Source organism: Aptenodytes forsteri, unplaced genomic scaffold (assembly GCF_000699145.1).
Source record: "Aptenodytes forsteri isolate BGI_AS27 unplaced genomic scaffold, ASM69914v1 Scaffold69, whole genome shotgun sequence".
Classification (NCBI taxonomy): Eukaryota; Metazoa; Chordata; class Aves; order Sphenisciformes; family Spheniscidae; genus Aptenodytes; species Aptenodytes forsteri.
Window position 1 is genome coordinate 225,200 of NW_008795885.1, and position 23,919 is coordinate 249,118.

The 23,919-nt window shown below is 37.2% G+C and overlaps 1 protein-coding gene across 1 annotated transcript in view; it reads left to right on the top strand.

The window, feature by feature from the left end:
- The window catches only part of PRDM6 (PR/SET domain 6), a 72,394-nt gene that overhangs the window by 45,396 nt on the left and 3,079 nt on the right, over window positions 1-23,919 (top strand). Inside the window, exons 3-6 of the mRNA XM_009284157.1 lie at window positions 3,689-3,816; window positions 7,510-7,634; window positions 10,760-11,102; window positions 19,628-19,804. Coding sequence (XP_009282432.1) covers window positions 3,689-3,816; window positions 7,510-7,634; window positions 10,760-11,102; window positions 19,628-19,804 — 773 coding nt within the window. The remainder of the gene's footprint in view (window positions 1-3,688; window positions 3,817-7,509; window positions 7,635-10,759; window positions 11,103-19,627; window positions 19,805-23,919) is intronic.

Consider the following 23,919-nt stretch of genomic DNA (forward strand, 5'->3'; position numbering starts at 1 on the left):
CCATTATGTGTTGCTAGCATCATTGTCATAAGTTTCAGTATCTACAGCCTCCAAATAATTACCAATAACTAATCCAACAAGTAATAAATCCAATCCTTCATATTTAATTTATATTTGCACACCATTATAAGACAAACCTGACCAATATGAGTACACTGGCATCCTACCTACTTTTTCCCCTATTTCCCAGTTGGAATGCACGTGTAGGTCATGAGGAATATCAGTGGCACCCTGTAAGAAATTTCATCATATACCTCATGCCTTTCTGTGTTTATGTCTTGATTACTGAATAAACTGGTGTTTATAAGGAAAGGAATATAAAAAATGGAAAAGACTTGAATTCTGCTGGTTACACTTCGGACTTACTTTCTTGGAAAATGAAGCTATTTCTGTTGTATTCTGAAGTCAAAGGATGAAATTCATAGAATAATAATATGCTTCACATTCTGGGTCTCTTGATATATGACATACCAGTAAACTACCAGTAAATAGTCAATACCCTATTAAGAAGTTAGTTAATCATTTGGGAACTACTAAGGAGGAACACAAGGCATGTCAAATGAGAAGGTGAGTGCAGTCCTCTTCTATCAGATTCCGGTCTCTGCCAGTAGTCTGGTGCACTCCTCAAAATTGGAACAGAGCATAAAAAAGAAATCTTAAAGCTTTGAAACATTTAAAGCAAAAGCAAAAAAACCTTTAAAACTCAGCAAAAACAACAGTTAACAAGTACTTTGGGTCAGAAGAGGGAAAAAAGATCCAGTAAGCAGTTTAGGTAACACTTCCAAATGTCATCAAAGTAGAAAAATGAAATAACTAATTTTGTTTCCACCACTTAGATCAATGACTGTTGTGAGATACAGAAAAAAAAATACATGCATTCTCCATAGGAAGTTGGAGAAATGGTATTTTATTTTGCCATGAGGCTTTTGCAATGTGTTAAAAGTTATGCCAGTGTAGATGGATGTAGTGATCTAGTGAGATAGTCAAAAACTTTCAGTAAAATCAGTTTATCACAGGATTCTGCAGTAGGTTTTTTAATAGATACTATGAGTGTTTAAGTACATATGCATGTGTAATACAGATGCAGGTGAACATGTATATCTATATAGTTTGCTGTAATGTCTGGGTTCACAACTTACGCTACAGATTTGCTTTTCATCTGTTATGGCAGGTCACGGTTTGCTCCCTCATTATGGTTTCTTCAGGCAATTACATAGCGGTTGCCAGATTCAGGCAATTGTAAAATGACGAAGAACTGATGCACGATGGTAATATGAATAATAATAACCATATCAGTTAAGTTTTTTCAGATTTTAAGCTGTATTATGCAATTTGACAAATAAACAGATACAATGCAGTGCTGCTATTTCCATTCTAAGGTTAGGGTTTCTGCTTCCTTACAGCTGGGTTTTCATTCCTGTAAGAACAGGGCTAAGAATGCTGTGGGATGGATTCTGACTATACAGTTTTATTTGCAATGTCAGTAAGATCCCCCTAGGAAAGGAGAAGATAGTGTCACTGATGCATCAGTACTTGTAAGAATAAAACATTTGAAAATGCTTAGTCTTGCTTGTAGAGCAGTCCTTCCTACTCCAGGCCAAGGCCTGAGAAAGCTCCAGTCCTGCATTTTCATGGCAGGTTTTAATTTCTCATGTCAGCTCATGCTTGTCCATATACACAAAGTTCTGAGTAGGTCCCTGTGTGTCCAGATATTGCTGTCAGTACTGATTATGGCAGTTGTCTTTGTCTTTCCTGTTTCATATCATCTGGGGATTAGGAAGCTATCAGCTCTTTATTTACGGGAATTGTTTTTGCCTCACGTTAAGCCATATATTGTTTTGTTAGTAAGCACCATGTAAATTAATAGATAATAAACACTGTGCTGAGACTGTTTGGATAGATATTGCCAAAATGGTCCCAGCCAGGCACTGTTAGTCATTAATTTTTCCTGCTCTTCCTTTTTGTAGGCTGATTTCCTGTAAAACTTCTCCATTTCCATTACAGATTTTTATTGTTTAGCGTATTTTGCTCATATATTCAACATACATTAACGTGTTTATGTAAGAATAGGTCCTTGCTGATAATCAACAAGCTACCATATATAAAAAATAAACTAAATCCCTGGTATTGGAGTATTTGTTTGCCTCTGAGGACTCCTTCTGATTTCTCTGACTTTATTCCACCACTCAGTGCATGTTGGGGTAGCATCTTGCTTCTCCAACCCAGGAGCATCTGGCCAGGTTCCACCTGGTCCTTGTCACAGGCACTCAGGAACAAATTATAAGGATCTCTGTAGACACTTGATTTCCCTGTCTCTCATGCTCTAGCAATGGATGTATTGCTCTTGATTACTCCCAGTCAAAAGGAGTCAAAAGCTAAAGCAAGGCTGGCTCCTGAGTTTGAGACTCTCATGTGGTGGAGTAAAGAACTAGATTATGATTCCTGTGTAGGTTTTTGTGTGCATTGTAGTAAACACTCTTTTAATAAATCAGAAATATTGAATATAGTCATATAATTTCTGAGATTATTCTCTTGATATTGAAATAGAAATGCAAGATTGTTAATTTGCTTGCTCTAGAAATGTTCAATTCAACGTAATAAATGTGCTTCCTCTTTAATTAACTTAATTAAGTTAATTAAGTTTTTTTACTTAATATAAATTTTTTTTACTTCTTGAAAGTACTTTCAAGAAGACATCAATTTAGGCTCATACAATTTCAACAGGGATAACATTTTTGGGGTAGGCTTATTAAAGCAGATAGTGTCTCTGGAGGGAAAAAAGATCTGAAGGTCAGGTTTGCTTCAGATAAGCACCTAAATGTTCAGATGCATTTCTGAAGTTTAACAAAGTAATTGTGTAACAGGTAAAATCTTCTAAGACCATATGCTTTTACTAGGATAACATTTTTTAAGCAGTCAGAAGAGCAGGTGTGCATGAAACATGTATCTTTTCATTTCAGAGCCTCCAGAGCAATTTTATTCTTCAGCTTCAGAGGGAGTAATCAGTGCTGAATAGAGACATAATACTGTCTTTTTTTAAAATTACCCTAACTGGCTCTCATGTCCTTAGCAGGGATGTCATGTTTAGGAAAAACGTGACTCCCTCAGGACTGATTTCTCATTTACTCCTTCAAAAAATTATATGTCTCAAGGGAGCTTCTAAAGGCGTCTTCAACTCTTTTTCCTTCTAGTCTCATTTGTTTTGGTATTATGAATCCTGCAACTCCCTAATGTATCATGTGAGGTTGCTGAAGTACATGCTTTTGCTGCAGCTGAGATGTGAAGGAAGGGATACTTGTTTAGGGATTACTACTGCCCCTTACTCAGATGTTCCAGACATTTCAATGCAGGCTTTACATCCAGATTTTCTTGTTTATCTGGCAGTTCATTGTTTAAGACTAGCCTGTCAAAATAGGTTAAATATTCTTTGGGAAACATGGTCACATCTTTGAGACACCAGAAATATGTTTAATACAAAAAGATTGGCTTGATAAAAGAAACATGATAAACTTGCATCCCCCAAAATACTTTTCTGCTGTTCCATGTAGATTTCTAAGAGCATCAGTATGCAATGACAAATCTCATGGCAATAAATTTCTGGAAAAGGCACAGAGAGACACCAGCAAAGCGGTGAAAATGATTGCTGATGATTTGTTCTAACTAGTTGACCTTGTGACATCTCCCCCAGATATATGACCAAGATGGGACACTGCAGCACTTTATTGATGGTGGAGAACCCAGTAAGTCGAGCTGGATGAGGTATATCCGATGTGCAAGGCACTGCGGGGAACAGAACTTAACAGTGGTTCAGTACAGGTAAAGTACATTTTGATTTACTCAATGCAACAAAATGAAAATGTTTTTAGTGAAAAGTCAGGCTTTAACTGTCACCAGTACTATTGCCTTTGATTACAAAGACAGTAGCAGGGCTTTTGTGAGTGTGCTTATTCAGGGCAATACAAAAGCTGCAGAGTGTAGTGAGGATGGGTTTAATTTTGGTTGCTCTGAGCTGAGGCCATTGTAGTAAGCATGCTAGACCTGGAGCTCCTGGGAGCAAGTACAGCCCTCTGTCACTCCTGTGACCACGACACTGCACAGAGCCCTCTGCACGTTTTCAAACGGTCTGATCAGAAGCAAGCCAACACAAGAAATCTTCCACCCTTAATAGAGATGCATGTGCTAGAGGAAGGGGAAGAATGGCAGGAGAGGATTTTTGAACCCAAAGGCTTTCTGAGAGTCAGTCATGAGACATGTATACACCTAGAGCTTATATGTTGAGTGCACCTGCTAGCCAAGATTGCTAGTGCTTGTGCCTCTTACATCACTGGCTAGAGAAGGTCAAAATGTGAAGAAAAATGTAAAGAAATTATGGTGTATTTTACTTTGTACTCACAAACAGATCCAGAAAATCCAGACAACGCATTACATAAATACATGATCTCAACTATAAACAAACCTTTTGCCTCGGAATCAGAAGCAACTGCTTAGCCTTATTAAACATGGTAGGAAGCACATCAAAGAATGCCCTGGGCTTGCCAGTCGCAGTGAGCAATACCGATTTTGGCTGGTCGCTTTAGAGAATGAAGTTTCTTTTCTTCAGGAAGAATCTTAAACTTATTTAAAGTACCTTTAAAATTAAAAATAAAACATACAAAAGCAAGCTAAAATGAAATACATATAAAGTTTGATTATCCCATAGGGTTCCAATTTAACAATGGTAAAATTGTTCAATTGCATTTTCAGCTTTTTTATTCTCTGGCCAGTTGACTAAATAATGCCGCAGTTAAAAAAATAACAATCCTATTTATACATTACAAATCTTCTATTATACCCTTAAATATCTGATATCTATAGCTAAAATCCCATCGGATTTTAAATAAACACACTGGATAATGCATAAAGATTGCTGTAACGAAAGAGTATTTTTGTAGGTATCTTGTGAACTATTTCTCAGTGTGGTGGTGTGTGTGCACGTGTATATATATATATATGTATAAAAAATAAGGAAAAAAAAATGCATACATATATATAGATGACAAACCTAAATGAAAAGTGAGCATGAGAAAGTCATTACACATCTGTCAATATTAAGTGGATTTTACAACTCTCCTTTCATGATGGAGTTTTTACTTAGAGTTCCCTCTGTTGATCTGTTTTCGATTACTTCAGATCTTTATAAAATGAACTACAAAAACACAATTTAAAAAACTGGCATCCATCACCAGTGACTGCATCCAAGTGTAAGAAAATAGAAAAGTTGGACACTGAAAAACCGGCCTAATTTTTATTGTACATGGACGTCCTCCTCACAGAAAGTCAGCTGGTTTAAATTCATTCTGTTATGATTTGTAATATCTAAATGGAATTTTCTTCAAAGTGCTCTTGATTGATTGACCCTTAGCTGAACGTTTTGTTTTTATTTTGAGGCTGACAATAATGTTTGTTGGCATGTGTTCTGCTTCAACTGCGTTGGGACGCCATGAAGCTATCTTTATGAGTCATCCAACCACAATACTAAATACATGTCAGCAAAGGAAATATTATCCAAAAAGGGAAAAATCCCTTTGATGTACTTCAGCATGCAGAGATTTCTGCGAGTTTTGGAAGCTCTGCACGCTTGTAAGGGACGGTGTACACTTACACTTTTTTTTCTCTGCCTACTCCAAGCCTCACAGACCACCCATTGCTCAAAAACAGTTCTGCTCTTTCAGCGGCAAAGTGTGTCATTTGGTTTTAGCACATTCATTTGCCGGGCTGCTGTGTTTATGTTAAGGGAAGCCAAACTGAGAGATGAAATGTTACAAGGGTGAAGTACAAAGTAGACTCAATTTTTCTCAAGTTAGGAGATGCTGGTAATTTATAGCGTGGCTCCGATTTTCATTTTTATGTAACAGTGGAAAGAATTAACAAAATGCACAGCTCTGGGAAAAAAGAGAGGGAGAAGAGGAGAGGAGGAGGAGAGGGGGAGACACAAAGGGGAGAGTTTTTGTCAGATATTCATAGAAGGGTAGGAAAACCGTTCTGCTTAGCTAGCAGTGCCCTCCTGAGACAGGGTGGCAGTAAGTGAGGAAAATAACAAGATAAATGAAATTTTTGCAGCTGCTAGTAAAATATTGAGAATCTGCACTTTTTTATTGATCTTTATGATCCTGTTGCCAAGAGCCACTTTGTGGTGACAGAATATGTTGACAAGTGCATATCTCACTGCCATGAAAAATGTGGTAAAGGATTCTCCTTATGTCTGCAGTGTTATACAAGGAACAAATTGCATCGCTACAGACAATTCTTTACAGAAAGTCTAAATGTAAGGCCTACCAACCCTAAACACTTTTATCTTGAACTTGAGGCTAATGTTTGTAGCAATTCTTCACTCAGAAAGCCAGTTGAGGCCTAACTTTTTTTTTTTGTCTATAGATGTTTTTCTGCCTTACATAAGCTGTTATAAAAAATGGTCATTTCTCGGTACTTTGACTGTATCATTTTGGTATGTAATCCTTCAGCAAGAGTGGAGTGTTCTTCTTGTATATATTGAATTTCTATCCATCTCACAGGAGTGTGTTTTACTGTTCCATATGAAACCTAAGGGGAAAGCCACTACAAACTGATAACATTTTTATTTTATCTTGTGCATGTTTCTAATCTTATACAGTTTTTGCCCCCATGTAAATCTGTTAACTGTAGAAGTATCACTCTGAAGCTATTTACATCAGTGCAAGATCGGAATAACGCTCTCGTTTTTATGGTAGAGACTCTAGGATTTTTCCTTTTTTTCCCCCTCAGCTCCCATATCAGTGGTCTAGGAATATCCACAGCCTTTTCCCACAGAGAGATGTGATAAGATATCACATTTACAGTAACACTAATTTATACATACTGAAGAATCATCAACGTTAACCTCATGTTCCATGCAGGGGAGATTTTTGTGATTGTATGTTCAGATTAACCCCATTTTTTAATTTCCCTGTCTATTTTACTCAACAATCCAAGATCTCTCTTTTTGGTGGTATATTACTGTAATGAAAGGCCACATCATGCTACTTCAAACCTCTTGCTACAAGCACTGAAAGAATTGTTGTCTATTTACTCCTAAAATATGTTAACTTTAGCTTAGATCACAAATGCAAAGCTATTTAAATGGCTGAACTTACTGAACTGCGTTCACCACTCTGATGCTTGTACTGTGTTAGCAAAATGCAGCATTTCTAAAATTTCTTTAAAAGGGACATTGCAAGAAAATATCAGTCTTTTCATAAAATCTTGGTGTTGTAAAATCTTAGTGTTTAAAATATGCTAGGTGCAAAATGCCTGTAAGCTCTTTGTTACCCTATGCTACAGGAACAAATTCCTTCCCTGATGGTAGATTTGGTTTTAAAATAATCAGTAAGTTATTAATTTAGTTATCTGCAGAAATGCTTCCAAAACAATGGATTTCTACTGTAATACTGTGTATGATAAGAGGAGAATGCTCTATTCCTAAATTAGGCATTTTTTTCTTTTTCTCTTGATCAGGTCAAATATATTCTACCGGGCTTGTATAGATATCCCCAGGGGCACCGAGCTGTTGGTGTGGTACAATGACAGCTACACATCTTTCTTTGGAATCCCTCTCCAGTGCATTGCACAAGATGAAAATTGTAAGTTCCTCCTTGCATTTCTACCTGTGTAAGCCAGAATTCCTGTTTCATACCTAATCAGCTATATTCCTAAAGTATTTTAAGACATACTAAATGAAAGTGGTTATATATTTAAGGTAGCTTGATGTGTACAAAATAAAACCCTGAAGCTGGTACACTTAAACTGTGCAAAGCCATAGTATGGTTGCCTAAATAAACAGAGGTGTTTGAAAGTGTGCAGGTATGTGCAATTAAATAGCAGATTTCCCACCATGGCAGCCCCACATAGCTTGGTAGTGTGTAGGATCACTCTTCCTTATAAGTGATTCATTCCTAGTCTATTCTTAACCGATTTGCTTGGCCCTCTCCATTGTTATCAGACCTATCACAAGAGACTGTCTTGCCAAAACAGTAATGCATTGCAGGTCTGAGGCCTCTGTTAGTGACTCTTCATTCTGTTACCACTGAGTATGTTGAGAAAAGCTTTGTCTGACTGATTGTTGAGATGAGATCCTTGTGGTTAAAATAAAAAAGCCAGCTTCTCTAAATACAGACTGAATGTAAGTAGCCTGAAATGACAATGAACCTCCATTCCAACCTGGCCATCGCCATTTCCATCCATTCTTCTACCCCTTATCAATATTTTAGTTTGCTAGGAATTGTCACAAAATTAAGCATGTAACTTACAACGCAGACCCAGTGCAATCTAGTGCTGGATACCTTTGTCTGTAATGGGAACGAATGATCCAAGCACGCCCTTCAGTTTCACTGTTTGTGTGTGGAACTTGATTAGAGCTTGCATCAAAGACCTCTCTTCCATTTTGACAGCTATGTGTATCTACGTGGTGGAAGAAACCAATAATGGATGCCTGATTGACTTTGGTCTAAAGTAACGCTGTGGCTGGCCACGCTTAATCAATTACATAGAAGATGTATTTTTTTGGTCAAGTACTTGATACTTAAACAGCAATGCTAGGCTGAACTTGTGTCTCGTAGCAACTTAAATACTGAACCATGCAGCTATAAAACAGCAAGATAGCAGGGATTAAACTGTCAAAAAACTCCATCCTTTTTCATCTTGAGTTTTCAAATCTGTTGAGCTTCAGAAAAGCTTAAAAGAAGTTTAATTACTAGCAGTAATGTTTGCTGATAAAACTCATGCTCTGCAGTGTACAATATAGAAATATTATTTTTTCTTTCATGAGCTGAAGCTTACAAAACCATTATTTGAAAAACAAAGCATTATGGTTAAAATCTCTAAATATTGTCACTTGCTATTTTGCTGTGAGAGAAACCAGAGTTTCATCCACAGAGAGACTGACATGAGTAGATGAAATTCATCTCTGAGCATGGAGCCAGCTGCAGGCTCGTATATGACCTAAGTGCCACTTAAGCCCTCAGAGTAGACCTTCTGCTTATCTTCTGCACAGGGGTATTTTTACCCAGTACAAACTCTGCCTATATTCCTTAGGTCTTTAATATACTGATCTTATTGCTTCTGTGGACTTTTATGAATACAGTTTAAAAAAAAGAAAAAGTGGTCTGCTTCTTGTGTGAGAATGTTGGGGCAAAATGAAAGTATACAAATTGCACCTTGTACTGAAGAGAGACATAGAATACATATTACATGTCTGGAAACTGGTGATAGACAGCCACATGGATGTAGCTCTACTTAGAAATCAGGTCCTCAGATACTCCAGAAAAGACTAGCTTAGGAAGGACCTCAACTTAAGTAAATTAAATAGTATGCAATATTATAATATTGGAGTTATTACAATTGCTGGAAGCTATTAGAAAATAACTCTGTGAAGTAACTGGCATTATTTAAGGTATTACCAAAACATCAGTTTGCAGTACATTTTTATTGTATACTAAATAATGTTGGATGATTCCAGCTCACAACTGAAATTTAATTTTCATATTTGCTCTTAGAAATCTATCATCATGACTTACCTAAACAGAGTTGCAGTTTCTAATCACCTGTTTAGTAGGTGCTATGTACCTACATGTGGATATATACATATAAACACATTGTGACAGTAACAAAATGTGTGAACGTATGTAGACTTAGACATATGCATACACCATATTTAATTTAAAAATCTCCATTAAAATATTATCTCATGAGGTTGAGCGTGCCAAAATTAGAAAGCATGAGAAGGTACTGTGCCCAGGTGGCCTAAATTATGTTTCTTTTTGCATTATGGTACAATCTTTCATTAGCTGACCCCATTTTTCCATAGGACCCTTGTTTCATTCACTGCATGATCTAGATGGTACTCAAGGAGTGAGGCAGATGTTCCAGTTTCTTCTATATGTTTGACCTCCTGCCTTCCTTATCATGCAACATCCAAATTCAGCACTAAATCAGTTCTTTGTGAGAACAGGGTATTGCATTTGTTGCTGAAATATCTGAGTGCCTTGTAAGCCATAGTCAATTGATGATCATAAGACCTTCATGGGACTAGAAATAATTTTTGTTCCTATTTTGTAGGTGGGAAATTGATGCACAAAGATATCTCTGCCTGTACTTTGCATTGTCTCATGGTGATCTAACTGCTATTAGCCTTAATCATACGAGTCACGGTGAAGTCACTGGCTTTGTATTGTATTGGCTGTATGACTATTTGTGAGATGTAATAGTATAATATCCTTAGTGGCTGCCCTTTAAGAGGATAAGGGAACTATTGCTGCAGTAGATATTTAAGCCCTGCTGTATCTCAAGGAGTGTCTGAGCAAGGATTTTTTTCCCCATGCTCTCAAAATTCATGCTTGTCTGTGATATAGCAATTGGACATGCTGACTGCAACATGCAGAGTCAGGGTATCACAAGTGCAGCAGCATTTTCTTTGAGATGACAATCCTGTTGTGCAATAAATGTATATCACAGTCAGGCTTCTCTGAGTCCTTTCAGTCTCAGACACCCCTTTGCATGAGTTTTCATTTCAGTGTCACAGAATCAGCATCATCCATTCAGATCACTGTCTCATTCAAGCCCATTTTTTTTGTGCATTGTTAAAATAAAGTTGTTTAATTCTAGTGTTCAAGAAAATGGATGTTGGTATTTTTTTTGGTGTCTCCCAACAGTGTATTAGTTTTAAAAAGGCATAAAAAGGATCTTATTTACTTTTCTTGTTTTCTCCCAGTGAATGTCCCTTCGACTGTAATGGAGGCCATGTCCAGACAAGACACCCTACAGCCATTTAATAAAAGTAGCAAACTATCCCCTGCCACTCCACAGCGATCCATAGTATTTCCACAGACTCCGTGTAGCAGAAATTTTTCTCTCCTGGATAAGTCTGGGTCCATCGAGTCAGGATTTAACCAGATCAGTGTCAAAAACCAACGAGTTCTTGCAAGCCCAACTTCAACAAGCCAACTAAATTCTGAGTTCAGTGACTGGCATCTTTGGAAATGTGGGCAATGCTTTAAGACTTTCACCCAGCGGATCCTCTTACAGATGCATGTGTGTACGCAGAACCCTGACAGGTAAAGCCCAGGATCTCTTTATTTCTGTATCTACTGATAGCCAGATCCACTGCTTTCTTCTTTTATCAAGCTGTTATCATTTCCAAAACCAAACCATTATTAGGAGGAGCCTGTACGACATAATTCATCTGCAGCTGTGTGAAGTAAGCCGATAAAAAACATTGCTTGACTTCACTATTTGTAAAAACATTTGGTGCCTAAATGTGCAGATAAAAGGAAATAGCTAAGGATATAATCTTGTTTTCAGAATGGTTTGGTACATCTGATGGAGGCAACAAAATAGAAGAAAAATTTATGAATATCATAGATGGAAAAATGAGGTCAAGATAATTAAAAGTCTCTCTGTCTTCCAAAGATAATCTAACTTGTTGCTCAGTGGCTGTCACAGTCATTTCAGGGTTCACCTATAGTGTGCAATGTGTATGAACTTAATTAAGTACTAAGAGGTAATGAATTGGAATTTTTTGCTTAGTACTATTTTTCTTCAGAGCATGCAAACCCATAAATTGTGCAAAGCTGTCAAAAGGAAATACCTACTCCACTAGTGATGTGGAGGAAAACAGATGCCACTTATTCAATAAACTAATATCCACACAGAAGAAAAATGTTGACTAGATACCTCAGAGTCAAAGTTGGTTTGAAAGTTTGTCAATACAGAATTTTATGGCCGTGAACTGAGGATGAAATTTAGCTGAACAAGTGAATTAAAATTTCAGGTACTCTGACCGGTGGCACAGTAAATATAATGGAACCATTATTTATGAATCAAAGTTGGTTTATTTGACAATTTTGATAGCTGGCAGGAGAAAAGACAAAGATCAAATTAATTCAATAAAAAAAGGCTGCCCAAGTTTTGTCTCTTCTTCAGCTGTGAAGAAGGTTTGAGCAGAACAGCTGAATCCCTGGAAGGTTGTTCTAAAAGCAGCATTTAATTGTGAATTACGTTTAACCAAAACACTACCAAAAAATAGTCAACAGTGAGTCTGTGTGTGTGTTTGTATGCATGTTTATGTCTCTTTGTGTACGTGGTTATCTACGTGTACACATATGCTTGTGTGATTCTGTGGGTGTGGGGATACTGAAGCATAAATCCAGTTTTCCAGGAAGAAATGTCAAACACAATAGGGGCAAACTAGGTTCCATGCAAAGCTTCATAGAATTTAAAGAGTTGATAATATTGTGAATGCAAACAAGCCCTTTCAACATTTTCTGAATTTTATGCGGGCCTTAGCAGAAACAAACGCCATGCTAAGGAAGCTGTAGGACACAACTGCCAATTTAAGTGCCACAATGTAGAATATAGGTCCCGAAAGGTCTATTCCCCTAAGTTTCATGGACTCTTATGTTTCCAGTATTAAAGTATCCTAAGCATACTGTAAAGCATAAAATGCTGTGTCAGGGAGTCTAGAAGAGATATGTTGTGAGGCACCCCCACATACTTTTTCAGTGATTCATCCAACCAGATGTGATGCCTAGATTTCATCCTTTCCTTCACTCGAACCTGTCTTCCTTTATGAAGAACCAAGCTGCAGATAATAGTTAATGCAAGAAGGGTCTCTCCTAATGGGGCTGTTCTGCACTCTAAGGGATAGTTAAATATTCATTTTGTCAGAGAGAGAAAATGAGGATAAGTCTATCCTACAATTAGGTCTGTCATCTTGGAGGTGAGAGATTTGATTTTTTAATTTTTATTTATTTTTATTTATTTTCTCCTAAGTATCTTGTGTCAAATATTGCCTGAAACACAGGCTGGATTTTAAGTCTTCCCCCTTAGAGGTGAACACCCTTATTAGTAGGTTACTGATTTGTGACGTCTTACTGTTTTGTCTCTCCTGTGCCTACCTAATTTGTCCATGCAGAACAGCTTCAGCAAGAAAGTGTAGAGCATTTTTAGCTCAGAATACCCTACAACACAGTAGGAAAATTATCTTGATCAGAAGACAAGTTGGCTCCCCCAGGAGCAAAGAGAGCAAAGGGTGATTAGAGAAAGGACTCAGCAGATTTGGGGAGGACTGGGGTGGAGAGGAGGTAAGTAAAGACTCTGAGTGTTGAATCCCAGAAGCTTTCAGGAAGATTCGGAACATAATAGCTAACGCCTTTTTGTCAATATTGATACTGGCTAATTTAGCTGATTTCTTCTTTGGCTTGTTGGGTTTTGTGAATCCTGTTCTTAAGAAACTTTTTCTCTTGTGTTATATAGAAAGCATAAAACCTAAATGAGATTGCAAGATACTGTTGCATAAATACTAGATACTGCAGTGCTCTGTTCTGTGACACCTGTGTTCCCTGTGTACTGAAAAATGGCTCACATCTCTATGTTTTCATTAAATAAATTGTGCAGACTCCTTGTGGAGGCCAGTTTTGTAATGCCTTCTTTGTTCCCACAAGGTGTGCCGTCAGCGTAACTGCTGTAAAAGCATTTCCCGATAGGTTGTCTTTAGAGCGTTGTGTGGGACGTCAGTCACATGAATCTCTTTAAGCTCACTGCAGTTCGTTCAGTGTTTGAAATTACCAGAATAATAGTTACTGCAGATCATAACTACCCTAGGATCTGTGTTCTCATATCCCCGGTTAGAAATCATTACAGTTTGAGCTTACATCATGGGCAGCTTTTTGTCTTTTAGCAGGTACCAGTAGACGAGCTGGTTAGTGATACAGTGGCTAGAAAAGAGTTGTCTTTGGTTTCTTAAACATATTGCGTTTCTCCGGATGAAAAATTCGTAAAGTGTTGTACAAAATTTCCTGAAGACAAGAAAATAAGGTGTGATTTGTGAAAGAATACCTGCCTGCCAGCCTGAAGTACTGGGTGCAACTCTCTGGTTTGTATTTTCTCAATGATAACTGCAGCACCGCTCTGGCTGATAAACAGCTCCCCATTTATTGTCAGCAATTTGTGAGCACACCAGCCACTATAACTTTGATGTGACTGAAGCAGCAGGGGCTGTATTCTCTAGGAAATGAGTTTAGACTACCTCTTCTGCCTTTGTATTTGTTTTTCAACAATGCTGATTACCTACAGCATGAGGTGCAGGGAAAACATCTTTGAATCTATACAGGAGTCCAATTAATGGACTGAAATTAGAGAAAAGCAGACTACTTGGGGCTTGAGAAATTAAAAAAAAGAAATTACTTTAAAGCCATTTAGATTCAGAAAACATCTGAATGAGAGCAGACATTAAAAAAGGCCAAAATATACTTAATTCCATTAGGCAGTAAGAAAAAAATGGTCCTATTTAACAGGCAGATGATTTAATAAATAAAAATAAATTTAAAAAACCATGAATCCAAAATAGGGAGAATTATTAAATTAATAATCTACTGTGTTTGTTGTTTTAGATTAAGATTAGGATTTTTATTTAAATTAAAATTAACATTAACTTTAAATTATTTACTGGTTTACGTATAATTTACTTCTCCCTTTCCACCGAGATTTTTTTTAGCTTGTTATATTTTGTAAGGCTTCTCTTCGAACTTAATGGTAATTGGGGTTGGAGTGGGTGTGGGAGGTGAAGATTTAAATCCATCAAGGTTTGAATTGTGGGACTTTCTGAGCCTTTGGGACCTTTTTTAAGCCTTGCCCAGACAGAAGCAGTTTGAGCAACTGTTTCTTGAAGCAGGAGTCAGAAATCTATTTTTTCTTCTGCTTTGTTTTTGTTTTTGGTTTTTTCCTCCCCCTGCTGCAGAAATTCCCAACAATCCTATTTGGGGGGGGAGGGGTAACCAAAAGGCTTTGATCACAGTGCATCATTTTTAAAGCAATATTTTTAATTTTTTTTTTTTAAACAGCAACCACTTTTCTGATAATGACACAGTCTCTTTTAATGACATCTTTCTTCTTTCTCACTATGATCACCAGATTCAGGATGTATTGGTGTTGAGGGAAGGCAGGGGGCTGCAGTTCCCAAGAGCTGTCTGTGGCACATTTTCATATACAACATGTACATCTGTGTGATACATATTCTCATTGATTGCCGTGTATTTAAGCTGATAATTTGAGGAAACCCCACTCTATAAGTGTGTCTGTGGCTGACAGATTGTGGATATTATCTGGCCCTTGCAATTCTTGTTTACTCAAAAGATATTATCGTACTCATGTTTTGCTGTAGCACCTCAATATTGAATTGTGAGGGTTTTTTTTAAAAACAGGAGCTTGAAGTCTGAAGTTGTCAATTTAATAGATCCTTTTCTTTAAGATCATGGCTCAGCCCATTTTGTGTTTATCTTTTTCTTTATAGGTTCTGTGTCTTTGACCTTTATGTTCTCCCCAAGTCCATTAATCAATTTAAACATCTCCCAGAACAGACCTAAAAAAAGTGATGTTGTGAGCAAGGGTTGTCTATTTCTGTTTATAGAGTGGCTATGGAATATTGCTCAATTAAAGTAAACATCATGCTGAATTTAATGCTTGTTCTTGCATAATCTTTTCACAAAGGTTTGCAAACTCCCAGTACTCATAGTTAATAACAAAGGGTGTACAGAGCAGCACCTCTCCCTGACAGCTTCAGAAGTTTGAAAACACTTCAAGTGCACTAACTTTCTGCTTTTGCTAGTTCCTCCACAAACATTTGTAAGAGACGAACCCAGAACGCCCAGTGGGTCCAGCTCTGCCATCCCCACTGCTGCATGGTGCCCAAAGTGTTCCCTATCCCCTGCACAAAGCATGAGCTTTGGTGAGGTTCAATAAGCCTCATAGGGGAACATGGGTTTTGTACTGGTCCTATACATGATGTTGTTTCACTCAGACAAAATCAGCTACAAAAGTGAGAAAACTGTAAGACGGGAAAAGACATCACAAACCAGCAAAATCATTCAAGAGGTTGTCTAAATTAGGGAGCAAAAAGTATCCTTGACTGGTTTAATTTTGAAAACGTAACTTGAAAAACTTGGTAAAGTTCAAAATCTAAATAACTACAAAACCTGAAAACTATTACGTTACAGTTACTCCTTTCTGAATTTCACTTTAAATGTCCTGTGTTCCTATAGTGGGCCATCATATAGTCAGGGACTGTAAGATTAGGGTCGCTAGAAAAAGCTGGTGGACTCTACATGATAGTAAAGCTAGATATAACTGATTGATGGTGCATGGGGTTAATGACAACAGTGTAATTTGTCTGACAGGAGAATTTGCTTCTAGGTAAGCAGATTTCCTTCCTTTAAGCTCAGACAGGAAGACAGAGAACTAGAAAAATATGTAGCTGGGTGTTTAATGAAAAACATTAGAACTGCTTTTGATGGCTGTCAGCACATCATTCTCAACTGCACATTGCTATACATCAGTTTAGCTGTTCTTAAATGTAACTTAAAAATACTATATGAGAAGATTTTGATCAGGCTTGATTTACATCTGGAAGGGCCTACAAGATCCTTTGTAGAAATTGCAATGATGAAGACATTCAAAACTATGTTTTTTCTGGTACATGATAGCTGGAGAACAAATTTTTATAGAAAAATATATTTCTTCAGATAGTCAGCATGTACTTTGAGGCCCTGGTACACCTGTTTCATCAAACTGATTACTTTCATGCTTGCAAATCTGTCTGTACATCTGCAAAGGAATATTTTAGTTACGTAGGCTTTCACATATGAAGTGACTGACATCCATTTTGTTTGAAGATTAATTTTCTGGAGCATCAACACACATCTGGTCTGTGACACAGCTAGGCTTATATTCACAAAGATACCTGGAAGCTCAAGAAGGTACAATATGTTTTCGGTTATTACAGTGGAAACGAGTTTTTCTGGGCTGGGACTGCATTCAGTCTAGCAGCACATATTTGAAAATACAGCCTATGAAGACCACCGTTTTTGTCACTATGTCCCTGGTCCTTCTGTCTGCAGACCTCTGCTATAAAGAGGTCACCATCTTAATTCATTGTCCCAGTGCAGACCAAAGTGATGGCAGAAGACGTAACTGCTACATCAAAGACAGCCCTGCTCTGCCCGTGTCAATGTACTCACTGAACCGAGCATTGCTCATGTTCAGTCCTTCTGCACCACTTTCATTTTTTTTTTAAAAACAATGTATTGATTTTATTTTCTGCCAAGAAGAATTTCTGAGCACAGTAAAAGGGTTACCAGAGAACAAAATGATAACTTTTATACTTATTGAATGACTTTTTTTTCTCTAGGAAAAAAATAGTAGTATCCAAAAGTTGTCAAAATGTGGCATATTTGAATCTGCAATTGTGCAAATTAGATACAGCATTTTTAAATTGTTACAGTGTTTCAATGCATTTATAGGCTTTCTTTTTAAAATGAGCTTTGTTTAGTGTGTGCCATGTATCTAGCTTGAAAAATTACTTATTCTGCCCATTTTAGTATTAATCAGAATTGCCTGTGTATACACTGGAGAAATGCATCCACTGCAAAGAGAAGGGTAACTTCTTTAATGGTTGTTCTCCCAAGATATGGATGAATGGAAAAAATAGTCAAAGTGATCTAACAATAGGTGATTTTTTACAGGGCTCTTTTTCTTGAGCATCAGCCAGTGAAATGTATTCTAAGTACATATATTAATATCCTTTGTAAACAAGAAATTTGTTCGGAGCCAATGTAGGGGGTAAAAACATTTTACTTGGCATCACAATGTTCAGTTATAACTGGTTTGGAATTTTGACTATTTACAGACAAGTTACGGTGTGACTTTTCACAGTATGAAATTAATCACATTGACTGTTAAAAAAATAAAAGATTAATTGGTTTTATATAGTGTTGTATCATTTATTGTGGTAGCTGTTAAAAATAGATAACCAGAGGCTAATAGATGTTAATGGTCCCTTTCACTATTAAAAAATCAATGTTTCTTGGATACAGAATATCTTAATGTGTTCTTTTTGCTTAAAAGTGTTTGATTTGAAAATACCCAAACAAATAAGTCTGCATTCACAAATCATCTTTGTTTTACCAGCACTTGAATTTTCATGTCAAGTTTGATAAATATTTTCCGTGCAAATTAACCGTGCACTTCAAAAAAGGAGAAGACTGGGCATGTTACTACTTGTCTTCCAATATGAGAAACAGATATTCAGTACTTATTTTTTTCTTAAAATATTATTTTACATATATTCATGTAATTTTTTAAGGCCATATCATCTAGGTTAAGTAACCTTTCCACAGCTTTTATATATTTCTTTCAAACTTGTTGGAGAGCAGTTAGATTTTCAAATATAAGTAATTAAAATTGTAAGCTATTGAGTTATTGACCAATACTGAGCTATTAATCAAGCTAAAAAATTCTACAATCAGGGTTCAGTGCTCTGAAGCACTGTAAAATAATAGTATTTGTGTTCAGTGATGCAAGTAGCCACAATTAAGCAGTTCACTTGACAAATGAGATAGTTCGCTTTATTTTGCACTTAATTGAATTGTACATGCTTGGTCACCGTTGTCTTCTTCCCTTTAGTTTTGGTTTCTAGCCATTTAAACATATACATTTATTAAAGAGAGAGCAATTAAGTTGGTGTTGGCCATTGGCTCTAGAAATGCAGACATCAAGAGCTGTGCCTTAAAACGTTGTGCAGGGTAAAAATCATTAATAACCCTCTAGAACAATTCTTAATTTTCTTAACAAAAAATCTGATGAGCATGTAGGACTCTGTCACTAACTTAAATCAAATGTGAAAATGAAAAAAACCCTGTAAGATGTTGATATTAAATCACTTTAACCAAACTGAAATATTTAAACACTGTTTTTTTCACATTTTATTTTAGTTAGCAATGGTATTTGCATTTCAGCAGTCCTGTCTCACCTTGCTGTCTTGTATCTTTTTCTTTCTATGTTTGCAGTCTGTTATGATTCTGAATTTGTAACATCTCAGTCAGTTTTGTTTGTTTGTTATGCTTGTTTTTAACAAACTGTGGTGTGGAAAACCTAAGTTCTGGGTTTCATTTCAAGATCACAAAAAAGGCATTTTTAGTCTGGATGGGAGAAACGTGTTAATTAAATGCAAATATTTTCAACAGCAGTAAGAAAATAGAAAGGTAATTGTAACATGGTGGTTATTTTTTCCAATGTCTCTCATTGAAAAAGGTGATCTCAAAAACCCTAGATTTTTCCAATTCCAAAGAATTTAATTGCAAACAGTCACAGAATCCACCTAGGATATAGGTATAACAATCAGACGTGCATTTGTAGGTAAGACTGTACCTGACACCAACAGACAGAGGATTTTGTCAGTCTCTTAGCTCTGATGTGCGAGGAGTTTTTTGTGACTAAGGAGTACCACGTTGAGCTTGGGAGAAATAAGGCAGGCATACGACGTGTAATGCAGGCTCACTGGCTTGCTCAATTATGTTTTGTGTGGCATGATGCCCATAGACTCTCAGTCAATTCCTGCACAAGCATTTCACATTTGCTAAAGCGGTCATGAAGTTTTGGGTATGTGTCTCCCAAGAAAGCCCCAGAGAAGTGCACCTGCAGTTCTCTTTGGAAGTTACTGGGAAGACCAGATGTTCCTGCCCATATGGTTTCCCATTCATGGCAATAGAAAGCACTGATGGCACGGTGTTTCTCTTTCCCATTGCAGGCCCTACCAGTGTGGTCACTGCTCCCAGTCTTTCTCCCAACCTTCAGAGCTGAGGAACCATGTAGTTACGCACTCCAGCGACAGGCCTTTCAAGTGTGGCTACTGCGGTCGTGCCTTTGCTGGTGCCACAACACTCAACAATCACATCCGGACACACACTGGGGAAAAGCCCTTCAAGTAAGTACTTGCAGCCAGCAGCCTTTGCCAGCTGAGATTAGAGAGGGACATGTATCGCTGCTATTCACGAGCATCACCGGTCTGTACCAGCACATGGCAGAGGTTCCCTTGAAAGCCAAGGTCAGACCTCCAGATAAATCCGTTAGTGGTGTGGCTAAAATCAGGATTAAACCAGGCGTGGTTTTGGGTGCCTTGCAAGCCCTGAGCAATTTTCTGTCTTCTGATGAGAACTTGATTGTTTTGATTAAATGACAAGCTGCTGCCAGAGAACCATAGCTGAAAATACACTCAAGACTGGGACAGGCTATGCTGTAAGAACATTAATATGATTCTTTGATGTCTATATGCTGAGGTAGATGGAGCGTCACATAAAAGCTAATTTGGATCTGGTTAAATATGGGGGAGAAATATGCATCTTTTTTAGTCTCAGAATCACTGCATAGGAAATGCAACTCTGGCTTGTGGCATAAGTTTATTAAGATAATAAATAAATATAATAAAAAATAATAGAATAAAAATAATAATAAATTGATACCGTTCAGCTGTCCAAGATGTAAGAAAAAAAAGAAGTCACCTGGTCAAGATGGTTTTTAATTAAACAGACTTTGCTTATTTCTGCAGTTTCTGTTTACTGAAATTAAAGCCAAGCACGCACCTGACTTTCAGAAATTTTCCATCTACACTCACCTCCAGCCATAGCACAGCTGATCCAGGTGGATTTTACCTTCTGTTGTGCAAGACTCTACCTACATAACAGGAGGTGTTCTCCGAGACAGAATACACGTTTTCCGTATTTGTGTCTGTGTCCTTGCTGAACTGACAGGCACAAATTTTATGGATATTGTACCTGGAACAATCTCACTTTGGAAGAAAAATAATGTATTGGTATCAATGTATAATGTATTGATATCACTTCTTTTGGAAGCTACCTGATGTTCCTAGGATGAATGGGTATAAGCGTAGAAGAAGGTGTGTGTCTCTTCCAGTTCTGCAAGGACTGTCTGTCCTCCCTCTGCTTTTCTCCATTTGTCTTTCTTTTCTACTTTTGCCGTACTGTGCTCTTGGTCTGGTTAATGTAAGGGAGCTCAGCCACGGGGCCTGTCAGAACCCCTCATAACAAGCTTGGTAGAGATACCGGTAGAGATGCTTTCCCTCCATATATGGTTGAAAGGAAGCATGGCCTCCATGCATGTCTCTGCTGGGGGCAAGAGGACAGCACCAGGAACCAAATACTGCATATCCAGTACAGAAGAGCTTGCATACCAGAAATCATGGCTGGGATAGTGTTGTAGGTGGCAAAACACGGAAACACAGAGCATCTAAACATCGAGTCCTCTAGAGCCAGTCTCTTGAATGCTCAGAGCCCATAGAAAGTGAGCCAAAAATAGTGTGAGCAATCAGATTGATTTTATCTAGTTGCTGTGTAAATAGATTTTAGTAATTAATGGAAGAGGTTTCCGGGTCAAAATGGAAAATAGATTTCTTTTAATGTTAAGGTGTTACTTATGTGTAACCTTGTTGACTCCACTTAATTTTTTTCTTTAACATCCTGTTTTTGTCATGTTTCCAATAGATCTGCTATTTTGCCCCATTTAGAGTCATTATTTTTCGCCTTTTGTTTAGTAATTTTTTTCCCCTTTTCCAAAATGGTCTTGACTACAGCACAATTTCATTTTTGAAAGGACTTAATGTATGTACTACAGTTAAGCAGTGGTCTGGGATTTGTTTGTTTGTTTTGCCCTGCTTATGCTGAAGTATTTAAGTATTCCGGGATTATCTGCCCATTCTTAAAGGTGCAGGGCAGAGCAACAAAAAATGTGAATGCTTTGTACTGCTTCTTTATGATGTATGGCATAATTTTATTCTTGTAAGATTTTTATTTAGTTTCTTCCTTAAGCTCAAGAAGCAGTAGTACTAATTTCTCTCTGGAAGTCTTGTTTGAGTATATGCAGTAAGCTGACTAGTAATTTCACATGAAGCTAAAACTGGAGCTGCAGATCTTCCCATCCCTGCTAGTCAGATAAGGGGACACATACGCCCTGATCCTGCAAGCTGTTCAAAAGGGCAGATTTGCCTCCCATGCAGGACTGCTTGCATTTGAGAGAGGAGGGACAGAAAACTTATCCAGAAATTGATCCACCCTCTCTGCTGGGGGAAAAAGAGATAGCTGCAGCTCATCTTGATGTCTCATCACCTTTTAGATCCCCCTTTGAAAAGGAGGGGTCCAAGACCTGGTATTAAGTAAGCTTAGGAAAAAACCTCAACAAACTCTGGTAAACAAGAACCGTAAACGGGACAAACAAGATTTCTGTCTCTTGATCATGCAATTTATTTTTTAAATACTTGTTTACAAAGGGATTTTGAGTGTACACTTATGAAAAAATGTGCAAAAAAGAAAAGTCCATTGAGATAGGGTTTCTGTACCTCAGAAAAGTCTCTATTTGTGGTAATGTACATATTTCTGTTGAATAGTATTTTTACTATTAACGAGAACAACCGTGCACGGATAGTGCTAAATTACTTAAATTCTAGCTAAGTTATTTTAAAAATAACAGGCATAATTTTAAAGGTATTACTAAGTTCAATTTCTTAGGTGAAAATGGGCAGTCAGCTGGACAGTTAACTTGCTTCTACTGTGAATGCAATCTCACTATTTCTAATGCAGTAAGGCAGTTATGTTTGTAAGTGGTATTTGGACAAATTACAGTGTGCATGGATTAAGCAGGCAATGTCAGACACTAAGTGCATGTTTGTATGCATATTATTTTCAGAAGGTGGTTTTAAAAACAGTGAACATAGAGTGACAGTATTTTAAGATATTTCAAATTAATTGTTATTTAAGAGGAAGTCTGTGATTGGTTAGAAAGCTTTTTCTGTGAGAAGGCGCTTTCTTTGTAGGTCCTAGGTAACTTTGGATGTATGGTGGAAGACTTTTCTATTTGCTTTTCATTACAGATAACAATGCTAAGTGAGGTTATCTGTAGTCAAAGCTTTAGCTGCATTGCCTGGACTGCAGGTCCAGTTAGAAGGGATTTCTTTTCATGTCATCACAAGCTATCAAGTCAGCCTCACCACTGTAAAGTTTTTGTATATCCTTATCTTACTGAAGTCTCCACTATGGCTGCTACTCTGGGAACAAATCTCTTAAGCAAATTAAAAGGTAAGAGAAAAAGGAAAATTATTTCTTACATTCTTCCCCCCCAGTCTCTTCCATTTCAGCAAAATCAAAGATTAGTTAAGGGACTTGCCTGCAGAATCAGGGTTATGCAAACATCTAATATTCAGGAGTCAACCAAAAAGAATTGGAGGAAAGATTCTTTCAGATTGGGATAACCCAGGTGTTTTTCATTGTTTATTACTGAAATGCAAAACTGGGGAACATTAATTTCAGGTTGAATATAGATGTTGTACTTGCAGTGACATCTCAGCTTTGACCTGGTTTGGGGGGTTTTTTTAACCCTTTCAAATAATTTTAAAATTTAGTGTTAAATGGAGTTCTTGAATGAAATCTTAAAATGTATATTTTGAAAATATCAAATGAAGATATTTTTTCCTAAAATAAACCTTCAGCATTTTCTTCACCCAAAGCCTTTCACAGTGGTTGACATAAACTTGGGAATTAAACCAATCCTGTCTATAATCCTCAATGTCAATGTTTTGAAGTTTTTGCTTCTGTGAAGCAAACAAGCAGACCAGTGACAACGAGGGCTATCTAACCAAACTCAGAAAACCCAGTACCGTAGAAATATCCAAAACCCATTGATATTCATATTGTTTGTGAATTTAAGAACCATTTATTTTACCACCCCCACCCAAGCAAATCACACAGGGAAACCTTGTGGTAGAATGAAGTCTTGTGTTTGATGAGGTTGAATGTTGAAGTACATCATTACTCCTTACAATTAAAATGAAGACACGGACACACTATAAAAAAAGACAACATGGATCCAGTTTTCACTGATGGCATCTAATTGTGAGAGGACTTTTAAATTGCTTCTTTGGATCTACATTGTGTCAGGCTGTTCAAATTGCTCTCAAATGCCATCAGATGGCTTAAGTGGAAATTAAGTGGTCTCTCAGTTAATAAGTATCATTATTGCCAATACTTGTATCTA